The 17,469-nt window shown below is 43.6% G+C and overlaps 1 protein-coding gene across 2 annotated transcripts; it reads right to left on the minus strand.

Moving 5' to 3' along the window:
* Positions 1-1,414: 1,414 nt before the first annotated feature.
* On the minus strand, positions 1,415-17,330 carry LOC119389713 (peroxisomal targeting signal 1 receptor). Of its 2 annotated transcripts, XM_037657078.2 has the most exons (16): positions 17,155-17,330; positions 16,711-16,963; positions 16,586-16,624; positions 16,126-16,143; positions 15,278-15,401; positions 14,570-14,777; positions 13,747-13,843; positions 12,578-12,700; positions 11,520-11,644; positions 10,151-10,211; positions 9,916-10,059; positions 8,010-8,080; positions 4,066-4,263; positions 3,202-3,367; positions 2,112-2,269; positions 1,415-1,916 (listed from the first exon to the last, which is right to left on the minus strand). In XM_037657078.2, exons 2-16 carry the CDS (start codon positions 16,804-16,806, stop codon positions 1,706-1,708), a joined length of 1,839 nt encoding a protein of 612 aa, XP_037513006.1. In that variant the 5' UTR covers positions 16,807-16,963; positions 17,155-17,330; the 3' UTR covers positions 1,415-1,705. The 2 variants fall into 2 exon arrangements, with proteins under 2 accessions (XP_037513006.1, XP_049270481.1); XM_049414524.1 differs by lacking the exons at positions 12,578-12,700; positions 17,155-17,330 and having other exon boundaries at positions 16,711-17,087.
* Positions 17,331-17,469: the final 139 nt, after the last annotated feature.

Genomic DNA, 17,469 nt, shown 5'->3' on the forward strand with positions numbered 1-17,469 from the left:
TGTATAGTGTCTTTTTGTAAAGGAGTTTTAAGCACTGGCGTGGTTCTGTGGTAGAATACACCGTGCAGAGGGGCTATGTTCAAATCCCGCTCAATCCTGGATATTTCTTTGTAATTGTGCGCAATAGTGATTACGGACAGTGGCGGACAACTAAGCCACCAAAATCGGCTGTTGCGATCTCGTATCAGCTTTCGCTGTAAAACTCGCAGCGTCTCTTATGCATGCACATAAGACGACTCAAAGGCAGAAGCTATTTTACTGTGCTACCCTGACTCTCTCGATCGGGACGAGACGCACGCCACCTCGTAGTCACGTGTAGCACTCTGCTTCCCTCGTCACCCATTCGCCATCCTCTTTCGCTGTGTTTGCTCACTCGGTCATGACGGACGAGGCACACCAACGCTCAACATGGAAATGAGCGCCAAGGATCTGTGCTCTAAAACTGAGTTTACGTTATCTGATAGCACATCCTCGTAAAGCAGCTGTTTGGTCATTTTAAACCGAGGCTGTATTTGGCTAAGATGTGGAATTTTGTGGTGTCCACGAGTGAAAAGTCTAGTTTGCTTTGGCTCCCCGAGATAGCAGCAGCCATCTACGCTGGAGCATGAGGAAACCAGCAGCTTCTGCATCCACGCTCTGCTAGGACATGCGGGGCAAAAGCAAAGGTTTAATAAGTAACAGAAAAGGTCCTAGGGCCATCATATTTTGATTTGAGACGACTTTTATTGCCCCTGGAAAAATGTCTTCCTGGCAATGCATTTGTGTTTAGAAGTGCAGCCAACTTTAAATCGGTGTTAGGGTTGGTTTTTGTAAGCTAGGTTCCTCACGCTTTATGTTGTAGTGAAGCCTGCTTGTGCGGCGGAGCGGAGACTGCGGTCTTGTAGGTGGGCTTGGCAAGCGAACGTCGCTTAATGTGCAACTCGATTACGGTGTCGACATCGATGTGTCATGGTAGATTCTGCACAGTGGTTTGAACGTTGACGAGCACATTCATAACCTAGCCATTGATACCAAAATGGCATCCACCATGTCACCTGCGTTGTGTGCTAAATAGCTTTGCTGCTCATCGACCTTCACAGAGTGGAATGGCTCACCATTTTTTTCATCTCTCTTAATTTGACTCATTGAATCTAGAGAAATTCAGCCAGTACCCTAGTGGTCAAGCTTATGGAAGTAAACTGTAATCAACCATGTTCACAGCCGGCAGTTGAGCAGTTTCTTGATGATGATCACAAAGAGTTGCTGCAAATAATGACAATATAGAATGTCGCAGTGTTATTTGTTGCTGCAATACGCACCCACACGGACCCGACACATATACAAACTGCACATTTCCCTAGGCTAGAACATTCGTAAGCGCACAGCTATGATCGAACTACACATCCTAAGTTCACATCGTAATTTCAACAATCGTTTTTATTTTCCAAATCACTCGAAATTCACCATTCCGTTACATCCCTGTCGTATTAGATTCATGTAAATTAGCCGCATCATTGCAACAATTTTCAAGCTTTAACAATACAGAGACCTTGCTCCTTGTTGGGACCACACGATGTAAAGAATGCGATTGTGACAACATGGGAGGCCCAACCGTCAGATGGAATTTGTTATCTTCGGTTGGTCACGATGGCGATTTCGAGTTCAGGCACGACCCTGGAAGTTCACTGTTGTAGCAGCACTCGCACAGCACTTCGTCGGGACGTAGTCAGGAGTCCACACCAAACTCTCTGTTGAGGAACGCCAAGTCTCTCCTGTCGGCCACCTTGTAGAGGTCTGGCCGATTGAGAAGTGTAAGCACCATGCGCAGCGTTGACCAGATGTTCTCCGACACTGCACTGTTCACAGACTGCATGCCTGTCGGGCCCCTTCCAGCCGACTGCATGTTCAGCGCTGTCAAGAAGTGTTCTGCGGCTTCCCTGTAAAGCACAAGCGTGCAGTTTAGTAACCAAAAGTTTGACAGAAGTACCCGACAGAGTGCACAAACTTATTTTCCAAAAAATAACACAGGAAATACCATATAAATAATGGTTGCAATTAGGAAAGTCAAAGAAAGCGACAGGAAAATGAATTTCTAACAAAAACATAGCTTGAAGATCTCATGGAAAAAGTACCTGTATGATCCCAAATTGATACAGCTGATGCCAAGGTTGAACCTAGATCGAATGAAACCAGGTGAGAGATGCAGTGCCTGGCGGTAGGCGTCGACAGCTTCCTCAGACCTGCTGCCATTGGCCAGCGTGGCACCAAGCTTGTTCCACAGCAGGCTGTCCTGCAAGCACAAGTCAACAGTGTCAAGTTCACAGTTTGATAAGTGCCATGTTTAGTTCACTAGGAATTCACAAGTTTTCTACTGCCATGTTGTAGCTACAGTAAAGAAGGAAATACTGCCAAAAGTGTTCACTGAAAGGGCGCTAAGGTAAAACACTAAATATAAGGTACAGTAGGAGCATCTTGCAGTAAGTAGTAACTGGATAACAGAAATGACCTAGTGAAAGCCAGTCACTAGCAAGAGAGCAGAACTATGTACTATATGTGATGCTGTGTCAACATAACAGACTTACGATAATATCTAGCAATCATAAAGAGAACTATGACTCAACGTCTTATGATGATGCTATATTCCGTAATACCAAACATGATTCCTCTCTTTCAATATATGTCAGATCCAAATGAGGCAAAAAATAATACAAGAAATTCAAAGCCATCGAAAATCAAGCACTACTCTGTGGCCACTTCTGACATACCCATGAGCAAAGCTTACAGCACAGCTTTTACATTACGACATACTATATGTTTACGCAGAACAGTAGCGTGTCAACTGGCACAAAGTCAATCATTACTGAGTACAATGAGGCTGGTTGACCTCCTGATGTATCTGCAAGTCAATCAAGTGAGATACTGACAGTCCAAGCAATGTAAATGAAACCAGCTAAGCAAAGAAAGCTCTATTTTAATAATTACCACACAGTGCAACGTATTGAGGTATAGTTACTCAGTCTGCAATACACTGTCATTGCCGGGTTGCAAAGATTACTCATAACTATGAATAACTAAACTCTGTACAAAAGAGCTACTGTGCTTCAAAAGGCCTTCTACTATACTTCCCGACCCACAGGCAGTTGCGAACTTTGCGCTTTCCCGAAGAAGGGGGCTGAAAGGAGCACGCAGAAATGTAGCAGTCTATCTTGGTGAACTACTTGCATTTGGCCGCACGGTGAGTGCTGCTCGAAAGCAGTCAGCTGCCTTGTCATACTCGCCGACCAGGTTGAACAGCACACCCAAGCCGCACTGGACGTCCGGGTCAGGGTCATTGGGGGACATCCTGGCTGCCGCGATTAACAGATCTCTCGTCTTGATATGCTGTTCACTGCAATAAAAGCAAGTGCGTGTAAATCATAAAGTGGCAAACGTCAAATATATGTCAACACCAGCTGAACACAGGAGGTCTAAACCTAGAGTCAAAGTTTCAGCCAGGGCACTTGCGTTCGTTGATGCGTAGCATCCTGTATCTTTTTTTTTTTCAATGCCAACCCACCGACGTAATAACTTGGGGTCGCACAGGGGGTGCCACTTTTGCAGCAGTTGGTCACTGTTGATGGGGCATGGCTGGGTCACCTCAACTTTCCTATATTGCACATCATTATCGGTAGCCTGCTTTCAGTTCATGGCAGGACTAAGGCAACCACAGATAATTTCTCGTAGCTCATCTTGAAGACCATGCTTCTTTTAACCGCAAGTGCCAACAATCCAAAAATACATCATAGGGGCCATGTTTTGAATACGAGAGAGAGAATAAATTGATTGATTATCCAGGATGGAGTCGGGGGAAGTGGCTGTACAGCTGGCTTCGGCCCGTGTTTCGTAGCTCCAATCTGAAGTAGACTCCACGCACTTGCGATCTAAGTCTGAACGTAGTAGGGATCGGCCAAACGTACCATGCATAAACAAACTAGCCCGAATTTCAGTTTCACATAAATATTTTCACATGCCGCAGTTTGTTATGACCGTGTTTTGTGAAAACGCCTTTTCACTTCACTTTAGTACACACAGCAAGTAGCTGCATACCTGGTCATTATGGTGAACGCGGGGTGGGATGCCTTCGGAGTGGGCATTTCGGCCGAAGAGCGCAGAGCCTGGTATCGGGGATTGCACTTGAGCCACTCCAACAGAGACTCGCACGCTTGCATCTGCAGGGATTCGTTAGTGTAGCTCACAGCTATGGCCATGTGAGCAGTCAGGTTCTGCGGGTCTAGCTGCAAGCACCTGCAGAGGAAAGAATCGAGTACTCATTCTTTTTTTTTTTTTTTCACTCCACACGTAAGCAGTCGCACATTTGGTGTTGGTAAAAATAGGTCAGGGCACATATGGCATGGACGCACACTGCCGAAAAAAAAAAGAATATACAGCAGACTCTCATTAAGGGGGGAGGTGGGGATCGAGGCTGAAATTCTTTATTTTTTGTCGTAGAACAATGAAATTTGGCATGCTTATTGGGAAGTGCACTGAATGACTATTTACAAAGTTTCATTAAGATAGCTCCAGCAGTTTTGACATTATAAATTTTTACTTGCATCAGTGTTATACCAAACTTGCAGAAAGCCTGGCATGACAACAAAACATGGTAAAAGCCCAAAGTTGCCCTTATATTTTAGCCATAGGAATGGTTCATGCTATGACATTCTCCAAATATTTTTATTACCCAGATTTTTTTTTACACGGAACATTACATCCATGCTTGCATAATGCATTCGTTATTGTCATGTCAAATTAGCTAAAGAGTAAAAAAACGAGAGAGTAATTAAAAAATATAGGAATGTCATAGCATAGAGAATTGACTAGGGAATACAATGCAACAGACCTCATGAAAATCCATTAAGCCATAGTCGTGCTACGCTTTCTGCAAGCGGGACAGTCGGGTCAAAACGAACTTCTGAGAAAACGGGCCCTAAAGTTGCAAAGCCACTGTCGGTCCCTGCCGGCGGCAAGTCATCTTTTCGTCCACTTTACTTTCTTCACATTTACATTCTAAATACTACAGATAACACCCCCTGTACTTTCCTTGGCGTTATTGTCTGTTAGTTCTCATTAATATTGTGTCTAACAAAGATAAACGAGCCCTTGAAAAATCATAGCTTTCCTTCATTCATAGCGAGGGTCTCGTCCTGGCAGACTTAATGCCTTCAGGTAGTATGCGAGGGATTATTGGTCAGCTGCCAACTCGTAAAAAGATCACGTGCTACGTGACGCCAAGAGGCAAAAAAAGGAGTGTTCCACACTCGCCGCCATGGCTGCGATTGGCGCTGACTAACACTCCTAGGTTTAATCAACATATATACCCCAGAAAGTGGACGGGAGGATGACCGCCGCCGTAGCTCAGTGGTAGAGCATCGGACGCGTTATTCGAAGGTCGCAGGTTCGGTCCCTGCCGGCGGCAAGTCATCTTTTCGTCCACTTTACTTTCTTCACATTTACATTCTAAATACTACAGATAACACCCCCTGTACTTTCCTTGGCGTTATTGTCTGTTAGTTCTCATTAATAAAGCCACTACACGTAAATCACGTAAATCAAAATGCCCTTTGGCTGTAATATTTAGTGTCTTTGCTTGCAGGGGTTTTCTTATGTCCTTGATCTTTCATTTTTCTGCACTACGTGCTTTCCTTTTTCTTTATTGGTTATTTTTGTCAGCTCTTCGAAGGGTGAGCCTTCAGGTTCAATGGCCAGACTTGCATATTACAAGTCTGTGGCATGCAAATTTAGGTGTGCTGTGGCAGTTATGGCCAAGACATTGGTGGCACAGAAATTTCTGAGTAGTACTTAATGAAGCGAGTTTGGCAGATAAAAATTCGTCCACTCCTTTACACAAGTTCATTTGTCACCCCCGCCTTGATACGCTTCATCATTCACCCGGTCGTGGTAATGGTAATTGGCGAGGCTTTCATTATTTCAGTGCATTCACAAAAGCTTGCTGCGATACCATGCACGGCTTGAAGCGCGCCTAAATTACATCACCACTGAGTGCTTATTTCCCCGCGAAGTGCTCGGCCGCGGGGTTCGGGAAGTCGGTGCCTGATATGCTGGGTGGCGGCATTTGGTGGCGATGCGCAATATGCCAGGCCGCAGCGATGAAACATCGGCGTGCAATATGCTTGGCCTCGCATTTTGAGGCGCCGACGCGCGAAATTGTCGCGGTGCTTCGAGCGACCGCTGTGCGACGAACTTGGGGAGATCGAGCCGCCGTAGCCGTGGGGTCCGCGGCGCAGCTGCGGATGCGTCAAATGCCGATCAGCGATTCCGAGCTGCCAACGGGCGATATCATTAGTTGCTTGCAACAAAGCACATTGCGGATTGTTCGCTTTCGCATGTCTGCTAGCACGATGTTCTTCCCCGCAAAGTTCGAATTCGTCGGCGCCGTGAACGTAGTTAGGCCTAGCCACGACTCCGAGCAGTAAGCACGGTCGCGGTGTGCGCTGCCGCGGTGCCCGATGTTTCAAAGTTAGTCATGTTCGATCACGAGCACAAAAAGTTGTCCCGCGGTGGTCTTTGTCACGAGATCCGAGATGCCGACGGGCAGAACTTCTAACCGCGGGTCCGACGAGGACCGAGACGTGCTTCTGCGATGTTCGCGAAGAGCGCGTTGGGCTATCGCAGTCTGTTGCACGGTCTGAGGAACGAGCTTCCGGGTGCAGCTGCTAACGCGTAATTATCGTCGACCAGCGAACACAAAACGAGTGCGAACGGTTCAGTAATTCGCGTGATTTTCGACAGCCGTGACCCCGCAACGCGGAAGCCGCAGACGATGCACACCGGGAGCGACCATCGGACCAATGGCGAGGCGCGCTGGAGCATCATGGCGGCCGCGGCCAATCGGGGACCTCGAAACGACCTTTAAACGTTTGCTTTTTGTGCGCTTGTTTTTAAATGGAGGAGCCAGCTGAGGCGGGGAATTTGAAGACGGAGAAATGCTCTTTCAGACGAGCCCTAGATGGTGGTGCTCGGTCGTGCCGTTACGGAGCTATAATTTTTTGAAAAACGCTTTCTTTTTTGCGATTTCCGCGATAATTTTCGCCACCTCAGCGGGCGCAACAATTTTTAATAGCACTTCTACGTGGTTTTCAGCGAAGATATTTTGGAATTAGATAGAAAAAGGGCTACAGAAACTGAAAATGTGATTTTCAGAAAATCGATTTTTTTGCCATTTTTCGCGATTTGATCCCCGCGTCCCCCCTTAAATGGAACCGGAAGGGATCAGGAAAATATGTTCCATTTAACAGGAGTTCTGTTTACTGAAAGAGGAACAGGGGTGCGGAATTCAAGTACAAAACCAATGATATTAGAGACAGTTGTTCCATTTCAGCAGCAGTGACGTTCAAGAGATTTTCGTTTACAGAGAGTTTACAGTATAATCATTGCATTCCGCCATTACTAGGTAATCATGCCTACTATACATGTAATCCAGACAATAATGCGAAAATTCGCCCCTTTAAGAGTGCAAGTTTAAGAGTGTAACTATGAGCCAAAGGCAAGAAAACACAGTCGATTGTAACAGAAGACTATTTTTGACCCTATAAGCCCTTTCCCTTGACAGAGTAACCAACACAGACCAAACGTAACTGGCATGTACATTATCATAATAAACACAATTTCACCATGCTAATACAACAAGCGCAATTAAAAAATACCAAGAAAGCTGGTAGACATACACTGTTTGGTAGCTGCAGGAAAGGAGTAATTAAAGACGTCTACAAGAGGTCTTGTTGGCAATGATCATGAAGAAACTGAAACAGATGCTGACCAAAACGAAGAAATTATCGGAAACTTGATGTTTTGGCCTTCAAGCAGGAGCCTTTTTTTCACAATCCAATGGGATGGCCACACACTTTGTCAACATTGGCATATAAAGTTGCCTTTTCCCTTGAAGAAAGCTAATGATGACGATAACAATAGTGATGGTTGTGACCATGAAGAATAGAGTCTCATAACCGGCATAATGAGTAAAACGTTCTTACTTTCTCAGTGCTGCGATAGCTGCTGTGTCCTGCTCATTCTCGGCTTGTGTTGTGCCTAAGTATTGCCATGCCTGTGCCGTAAAAAGAAACCACAAGAAAGGCAATGACGTCAGAAAAATTTTCTCGTGAACCCCGTCAAATATTACACTGTAAGAAGACAATGCAACTGTACCAGACAAATTATTTGTTGCAAATAAAATTACTATAAATTGCTCCACTTACTAACAGGAATTTTCTAAAAGTGAAATTTCTACACTGCCCAGAACATTCAAACAAATGCTACTGGTGTGTCATTGCAACGCACAGTGAACTCTAGCACCTGTTACAGAATGCATTACGGATGAATCTCTGTCACCGTTCTAAAATTTATACATAGTACACTGTTACCTTTGTAATGTATTTCTAACCATTACAATAAGTAATTCCTTATGAACTTTTATTGAAGTTTTGCGCTACAAAAAGGTGAACGACTGTTTTCCCTTTCATGACCCATTTTTACCTGGGGGACTGCGTGGAACTAAATTTCCTAATTCTTTGTTTACGCAAGTTCTGTAATTGCCCTATTAGTGAAGTACAGGCACATTTTTAGTAGCGGAGTGCGAATATTCGAAATTTCGAATATTTTTCGAATAGTGTTTGCTATTCTATTCGATTCGCACTAGAATTTTACTGTTCGAACTATTCGAACTTCCCAAAAACAAATACAGTCAATGTCCGATTGAAAGTGACCCCTTCAAATTTTCATTATGCTTCACCTCATTACACTCTCGTATTGCGGCAAAGTTGCCTTTCAAGCTCCGTTACGGTCGAACTTTGCCAAGACACGGTCAACGGCCGAGTGGAAGTGGTCCCTAGATTTTCAATATGCTTCAGCTCATCACACCCCGGTATTGTGGCAAAACTGCCTTTCAAGCTCCGTTACGGTCGAACTTTGCCAAGACACAGTCAACGGCCGATTGGAAATGGTCTAGAGTTTCAATATGCTTCACCTCATCACACTCCGGTATTGCGGCAAAGCTGCCTTTCAAGCTCTGCTACGGTCGCAAATGTACTAACTCAAGAAAACGCTGGTTCCAACATGGAGATGAAAGATGTGGCAGAGGTGGGGGCTCAATTAATGCTGTTTTGGACCTGAAATTTGGGCAGGAAGTCCGAAAAATCGGAAGTCGAAGCTTTTTAACATCCAAAATTTCAGATGTTCTTGTATATCGACGTCTACGAGGCAGATTTGGAACTCCGGACTTGAAGGGAGCACACCCTTGTCTGCCACATCAGTTGGGCTTCCACAGATTTTAAGAGAGGAGGAGAGGCCGAGGAAATGGCATCTTTGCCTATCACGTGTAAAGTGTTGTCGGCAACACTTTGGTTGCACCAAATCATGTACATAAATAGAATTCGGCCTCTACATTGCCTCATTCTTGATAAGACAACTATGAAACACCACCCCACCAGTGCTTCATCAACCTAGCGAAAAGAAGCACTTTCATGTTGCTATCTCATAAGAATATGCTTAGGAATCCTCTCTAACTTTTTTTTCTGCAATTTTGCTTCGAAGTATTAGAAAAATATTCTAGAAATATTTGAAAAATATTCGATTCGATTCGCACTCACACTTCAATGTTCGAATTCGCTTTGCACCCAGAATTTTGCTATTTGCACAGCTCTAATTTTTAGCAACTTATATTAAATAAATTTTGTCAAAATGAACATGTTGTTAAGGGCAATGTACAGTGCCAAATTTATTTTTCAATTTTGGACTGTTTTTGTAAGACATTTGCCAGTCGAAATAAAAGATTAATCACCCCAAGAGATACAATAACTTAACCTTTTTCTCTTGAATATGCATAATACCTTCATTCAAGCAGCAGCCAAACACGCTTCAGGCCAAGGCAAACTATTCAATTACCTCGACATGCTGTGGATTTTTCTGGGCAGCTGCCTCGAAGAGCAAAACCGCACTAGGAATGTCATGTTCTTGAAGCTTCTTAAGGCCTTCTTCAAAGGGGTTCTCGACGTTCTCCAATGGGTTCACTTCGGCAAACTTGTACTCCTTGAAAGGACGAAAACACAATAACAGAGTGACAGATTCCTCGCCATGTTTATAACTGTAGCAGTTAGTTTAGTACCAATCGTAAACTTACGCGATAAGGTTCGGGCAGACTTTCGTACTCCGACAGCCATGGATGAGCGTGAGGCGTCTCTCTGAAAAAGTTAAAAATATATGGATATTTTTTAAAAATAATAAGTGTAACAGGCACACCCAGAGGTAGCCTTCAACACTTGAACATTGCTGTTATAAACTTGGACAGGTTGCAGGCTAATGTGCGGAGGCATTTCAATGTTCTGAGCTGCAGCCAAATTAAAATCTTTGTTGCAGTAATCGATACAGTCTCAGATCTTCCATTTTTGTTTTCATTTACTCGCAGAATACTCACAGAATATTAGAATAACAGTGAGCTGAGCTAGTTGGTAGGTATTCATGTATTCAGGGCATGCAAACATGGACACAAGATGAAAGTCAAGACACCACAAACGCCGACTAACAGTTGAAAAAGGCACACAGCGGCAGAAAAGAAGGTAGACACAAAAACTTATCTACGCATGCCCAGGCAAGAGGCGATACCTATCAGTCCGGCACGCGTGGTGGTCTACGTAAGGGACAATTGTTCAGGCACTTGATTTCTTCTTTACGCAAGTTAATCGACGGTTCGCTCATGCATGCGCCACCGCTATTATCAATATGACAGGCCTCAACTATTAGACGCTTTTCTTCATTCCTATGCCTATACAAAAAAGTGCATTCATCGAATTTTACCGTGCACTTACACTCTCGACAATGTAAAGATAGATTAGATGGTGAGCCTCTGGTTAGCAATCTCTTACGTTCCTTTAATCTCTGGTTAACACAGCGACCCGTCTGTCCAACGCAGAAGCAGCCGCTGCTACACGGAATCTTATAGGCCGCACCCGTACGGCACCTTTTTCAGTTGTTAGTCGGCGTTTGTGGTGTCTTGACTTCTCTCTTGTGTCCTGTGTTTGCGCGCCCTGTCTCTCTAACATGACTCACAGAATACTGAAAGAAATATGCATGGGTGATGAAATTTTAGATTTAATTCGTTATTATGTGATACTTATTTTCATCCATGTCTGTTATAGTGATTCTCAACCGTAATGTACTTAAAGTACAGGTGTATTCAAAAGTTCCCAAGCCGCTGTCCCATGTAATCCTATGGCAGCGTGGCCTGGGAACTTTTGAACACCCCTGTACTCTAACACATATAGTAGTACACATAAGAGAGATGGCTATAACAGTTGTTTTTCCTGGGTTGGCGATTTTCCAGCGGGCAGACTACACTAGCTCAACATGCTTTTCAGTTTTAGGCACTGCAAACGTACGGCCCATTGCCCCAACAAGACATGCACATGCAACAATCTCTGCTCATGTGCTTTCACGAATCGGCAGTGTTACAAGGAAAAAAACAAGGCACAAATAAACTCGAAATTTCCAACCTCGTCACTTGGTCCCACTCCTTCTGCAAGGTCTCCCAGAAGTCGGTGTCGTTTCCTTTTTCTCGGGCCTCAGCCTCAAATGCTTTCGCCCATTCGGTCGCCATTGCTTCAGATGCAGTTGGGTCCTAGTAAAATAATAATTATATGTGTAATTCACTAGATTGAAGAGAGAATTCGAATGAACAGAAATAATCGTAAGTTTTTTAAAGTCTAGCAACACCTTCAAAAGAAAGGCAATACAATGCTTACATGTACGTCGCGTTATGCAGAACTTCACCCCCTACTCGTATGTCTAGAATGATGTACAATCTGTGAGTTAGCGACAAAGATATAAATACATAAGAAAAGATCACAAATTTCAGGCAGAGTGGTCCCAAAATTTATGAGCACGAAACATGTGGGAAAAGTTTTCTAATTGATAATGTATCGTTCCCAAAAACAAAGTTGAGAGTTGAACCACAGTTGAACCATTGTGCTGCACCTACAAATTCAAGATTCAGTAGTAAAGATACAACAAAGCCTGACGATGTTTTTTTTATTAGGTTCTGTGCTCCAAAAAATACTTGCAGCTGACTGTACAACATTTTTCTGACCATCATGCTGCATTGTAACCTAAAGTGCAGCATTGCTTTTTACGGTGATGGTGAAGCTAGTAGATAATTTTGATTTTGATGGTGAAGGGTGAAAGGGATTCAAAACGAAGTGAACCACTAGAAAATGTTTTCTAACGAACACCCCAGTCCATCAAAATGAAAATCAATTATTCTTACCCTCTGCTTTGATACTACTCTCTTGAATGCAGGAACTATTTCAAATAGCAAGCACAAAAAGGTGATAGGTTACTGAATTCTCCAATACTACTTCTACCTTCACATCCAAACATGAAACTTATTTTGGCGGCCACTGGTAAAGATGAGTTCCTAAGCAAGTTGAACAACCCTCTCAGTTAAAGGACTGTCAATACCACTTGATAATGGAAACATCCTAATATGCTTTAAAAAACAGCGAAGTTGCTCTTTTAAAGTCCCAATGCTTCAACATAGCTCTGCATCAATTACCTTCGGCCACGACTCCTGCTGCTGCGGCCGACCGTATTGTCGAGCAAAGTCTTCGGCCCAGCTCGCAGCCCGTTCGCTTAAGTCTCTGTCGTCGTCTCTTAGCCGCTTCACAAACTGCATAAACTAGCGCGCGGAGCAAGCGCCAGAGACAGCTCCATATACATGGCTGCAGAAAAACTTACCTCCTCATCTACCATTTGTTTACTCTACCAAACTAAACTTACATTAATTGAGCCAGAAAGTTTTCGTTAATTGGTTAGAAGGTAGAGAAGGAAAGAGTGTGGCTTCTACAAGGGCGATATCTCTGCAGTCACGACAGGGTAGGAATGAACGAAACTGTAGTGCTTCTCAAAGCATCTTGTTTCTTACACCAGAGGTTCTAAAAGCTGTATCTAACATCATACACACACATCTGGCTTATAGGTCACTGATAGATTACCTCACACTTGAGCAAGTTCTCTTCTTTTTAGATCAAAAGCATGCAGAGAGAACAGCCATTGTACAAAAGCCACAATAAATATACTATGTTTCACACAAAGTGAGCAATGCTTCAGTTTCTATGGGAGACATTGCTCGCTGCTAACATTCATGACAAAAAAAAAAAAAGACCGTCATACATGAAAGAAAGGTATTGGTATGCATCACATTGTTTTGATGCAACTTTAAGTTGCATGCTGTACTGTTAAGAAACATGGCGATTACATGTATTATGGTACACTGCAAAGGTGCACAAAGGTGCAGAGATGATACTCAATTTAGCGTAACCTTGCAGCAACAAGTTATAATGTCTACTATGGTAAGTATACTATAAAAGGTGTTGCAGATCAAAAACTGCCGTATAAAACATACAAAGTGAGATCTTCATAACCATCGGGCATACATGTACACCTTCTGTACTCTTGCCCGCTCAGTAGAAAAAGAAGCATGAAAAGATGCTATCTCCTATTTCCTCTAGGGTTAGCATGTCATCAGTATTATTAGCACAATGAGAACCACACTGGCTTCAAACTAAAGCTCGCTTCATGGAGAATACCAAAGAGGAAAAGAGGGTGACGCGACATTCAGATGTATAAACAGACTGACTCCATAGCCACATCCTTCAAAAGGTGGAAAATAAACGTAACCAAAAATCAGGGAAAGCAGACGAAAGGGACAGAAAAGTGCAGTACCTCTGTCTCCATCAACGCATCATCGTTGACGCTCTTCAAGAGATCGTCGGCAACCTGGGCCATGCTTTGACTGTTTTCTGTCGCTGAACCCTGCGCACTGCACGCATTTAAAGGGCAATCAGTTTTGCCCCGCTGGCCGAGCAATCTTTAATAACTCCCAAAGTTGCATGCACAATTCAGACACCTTGGGAGATATTTCCTGGACTAGTCAAGAAATGTATCCTCGTGTGACCCCTCGTGCAATTACATCGAACCTCCTCTTCAACCCTCTTCAAATATAACTAGGAGTTCATATATAAAACATTCATCCACAATATGAAGTCAGAAGCACACGCACTTGTACAAAAAGTAGTTACATCATATTCATGCCCATTATCTTTCGAGAGTGTTGGCCGTAGTTCAATAGAGACTTGTTATTTCCGACGTGTTAGGTTAGGCAGAACCAAATAGTCAAAAAATTTGTCTAGGGTGTGTTACTTGTAGCTTCTAATTGAAGTGTAGTAATCATGAGATAAAGGTAAATGAACTTGAACAAAAAAAAAGTCATTTCAACAAAAAACTACAAATAATGCCTCTCTGCTTTCCTTCAGCTTCATTATCTGTTGGCTTCATATGGTAGTTTCAAATAGAATAATCACATGTGCTAATTAACAAAAGCACAGGTTATGAGCTGTTGATTTATTCGCAGGAAGGGCTTCAATACACACATAGCAAAAAGATAGCCAATGTTGCACCTGCTTCACAAAACACAAAGGAATGAAAAAAAGGGCAAAACACCAACAGTGCTGAAGCGAGGTGTTGCTCGACGTTTGCTACAACTCACCTTGCATGCTGCTGTTCGCTTTCCAGCAAATATTCCTCAGCCCACTTTATGGGGGCTTGCTGAGGCAGCGTTGACGTAGAAGGGCCCGCAAACTCCCGGGACCAGACAGCAGCGACCAGGCTGGGCTCTTCCTTTACCTCCGGCATGGAGGGAATAAACTCATCGGCCCAAGCCTTGGAGATGCCCGCGTCGGCAATGCCTGGTATAGCTGCAATGGGCGAGACAAAGAGCTTTTCAGGGCCCTGCAACACTTTTTGAGCATGGTCAGAAAACACTGCCAATCGGTAGTCGAGGCTCCTGAGAACATGTGAGCCAGACATTATAGCGCAGCATGTGGCCTGGAATTTACAATTCGTTTTCAAAGTAAGCTAGAAATCACTCGCTCTTCTCTCGACAAATGATGCCATAATTCAAAATGACTGCGTAATGAACACAGAGTCCACGGCCATTGACTAATTTGAGCATCGTGAGCTGCATAGTTACTGCAGCCGCCACAAGATGCCACAACATGCCCATGTTGCACTCTGTAGTGCTAGAATTACACACAGTATAGAATTACACCAGCATGCTCACGATCACAAGGAAAGTAAGCCGCACATTCAAAGACAAAATAAGAAAAAAAAATTGCTCAAGGTCAGCCTTGGGTGAAGAAGCCTCGCTGACGTCGCCAACGCTTTTTTTTCACGCTTTAAATCACGGCACAATTACCTGGCGCTGGTGGCTGGTACATCTTCTCAATGTTGTGCATTTCCTGGAGCAAGCCAGCCATGTGGAAGGTCTGTGGGGCCATCCTTTCTGGTCCCCGCCTCTCGGCCAGAAATTCATCAACAAGCTGTTTCAGGGGGAATAAAAAAGCTGCAGTCAGAATACAGGGACATTGCAATCTTGATAAGTCTAGCACTGGGTTTTCTGCTTCAAGTTTGTTCAAGTATAAGTGCAAGTTTGTAGAGTATTGTTATGTTACGCAGGACAGCTAAAGTGCCATAACAAAGGAGGCCCCAAACTATTGACTGACATGTCAAGGGAACCTGTTGTTAGTTACTGCATTCAGTGAAAAAGACAAAGTACATGGGAAGACTGTCTAAGTGGCAAAATGCATGTTTGACATGCACCTACACTTGACCTGCACAACTATGTCAGCAATATTTAGATGGCTATGTTGAAGCAAAAGTTAGTGGATGGAGTATTAGGCCAAAAACTAGGCAAGGTCTTTCCTTACAGATAAGGGAAACTGTTTAGTGTAGTTACATACAGCCGAGTCGAACTGATACGAGTTCCTGAGGACCGCAGACACTGAAGTGAATTTCATTTGAAAAGATAACTAGTCACCCACATTTAACACAGATCAGTTAAAGATGGAATTATGAATTCTTAAACAAATAGATTTGCAGGCAAACAATTAATGTTTTTAAGCCAAATTCCTGCCATCCTAGTGTGTGTACAATGAGTGCAAAATGAACAAATACCATTCATTTTCATCAAGCAAATTTCATCGAGGCATCCAGCCTAGAAATTTATTAACACCAATCCCTTGCCAAGAATTGTGCTGTACTTACCACTTCCGAAGTTCCAGCCTGGAAGTAAAATGGAAAGGCACTGTTATTGGAGGTACTGTACATATATATTGCAAGGTAGCCCATAGAAAGGGTTATGTATCTTTTAACCTCATATATTTCATGCAAATGAAGGACTTGGTAGATATAAGCAACCAGCTGTTTCAGAAGCTACATCATTTATGAAGAAGTTAAGCATGTGGATGATGTCCCTAAAGCCAGTGATGATAGCATGAAATGTTGAATCTGTTTCACTGTGAAATCACTAACTTTCACCTCTGCTAAAGGCTATACATTCACTAAAGCAAAAGGAGGGAAAGCAATACAGAACAGTCAGCCCATTAAGACTGTGTATTGCACACTTATATACAGAAGCGAGCTCAACAAAATGCATGCAACTCATAGTGACTTTTTTTCTTCTTCCACATTAGGCGAGTACAACAGTGAGGAAATCTGATCTTACTGCTCCAAGTCCATGGTGTCTTTGCCTCAAAAACCCTTCCTGCAAATGAATTAAGAAGTGGGATGAGAAAGGCACGGATGCGAGATTTACAATGTCCAAAACTTTTAACGGGAAACTGGACTCACTTGCTGCCGCGCCGAGTCCTGGATCGCATGACTTGAAAGTTTGACGAGAGGATTTGGTGTGCCGCACTCGGCCTCAACTAAATTTCGGAGAGACATGTCGCCAACAGGAAACGAATAACGGGGTCACAGCAGGGCGAATTTCGATTGCGGTTTTGTCCCGCGAGCTAAAGTATTAGCTTGCTGATCGGCGATCCATGTCACGAGCACCGACTTCGCGTGAAAACGTCGTCCTCATCTTCACTTCCGAGTCAAGCTGCGCACGAAAGAAAAGAAAGGCGAAGACAGATAAGCTCGTAGAGAAGGAAAGCTGCTCTGGGAAGCAGATTGAGCAGCCCGAACGTATTAATCGCTCAGCGACAGCAAGGACCCGCATATGTAGGAGGAAAAACGGAGAAAATCGGCTACAGCGGCGCTGTTCATAATCGTAATCGAACGACTACCAACCGTGTCCGGTCAGGTCAACGTGTCCGCACGAATTTAGCCATTTATTTGTAAACATTGACACTCTTCTTTTTTTGCTAGACTCATGCGATCGAATCGAACATCTTTTTTATGCGAGTATTTACTTTCCCAGCTGGTTCGCGTCGCATGGTCAACTGCTCGTACTCTCAAACCGGACTAGCGTCTTTATATAAAATGATACTCGTAAATTGACGTAACGCGTGTTAAACCTGTTGACTGTATGCGAGTTCCAAAATACTTATTGTGCGTTACGAAATGGGAAATCGTTATACTAGGTTATACGACGTTTACGATCCC

This window comes from Rhipicephalus sanguineus, chromosome 4 (genome assembly GCF_013339695.2).
Source record: "Rhipicephalus sanguineus isolate Rsan-2018 chromosome 4, BIME_Rsan_1.4, whole genome shotgun sequence".
NCBI lineage: Eukaryota > Metazoa > Arthropoda > Arachnida > Ixodida > Ixodidae > Rhipicephalus > Rhipicephalus sanguineus.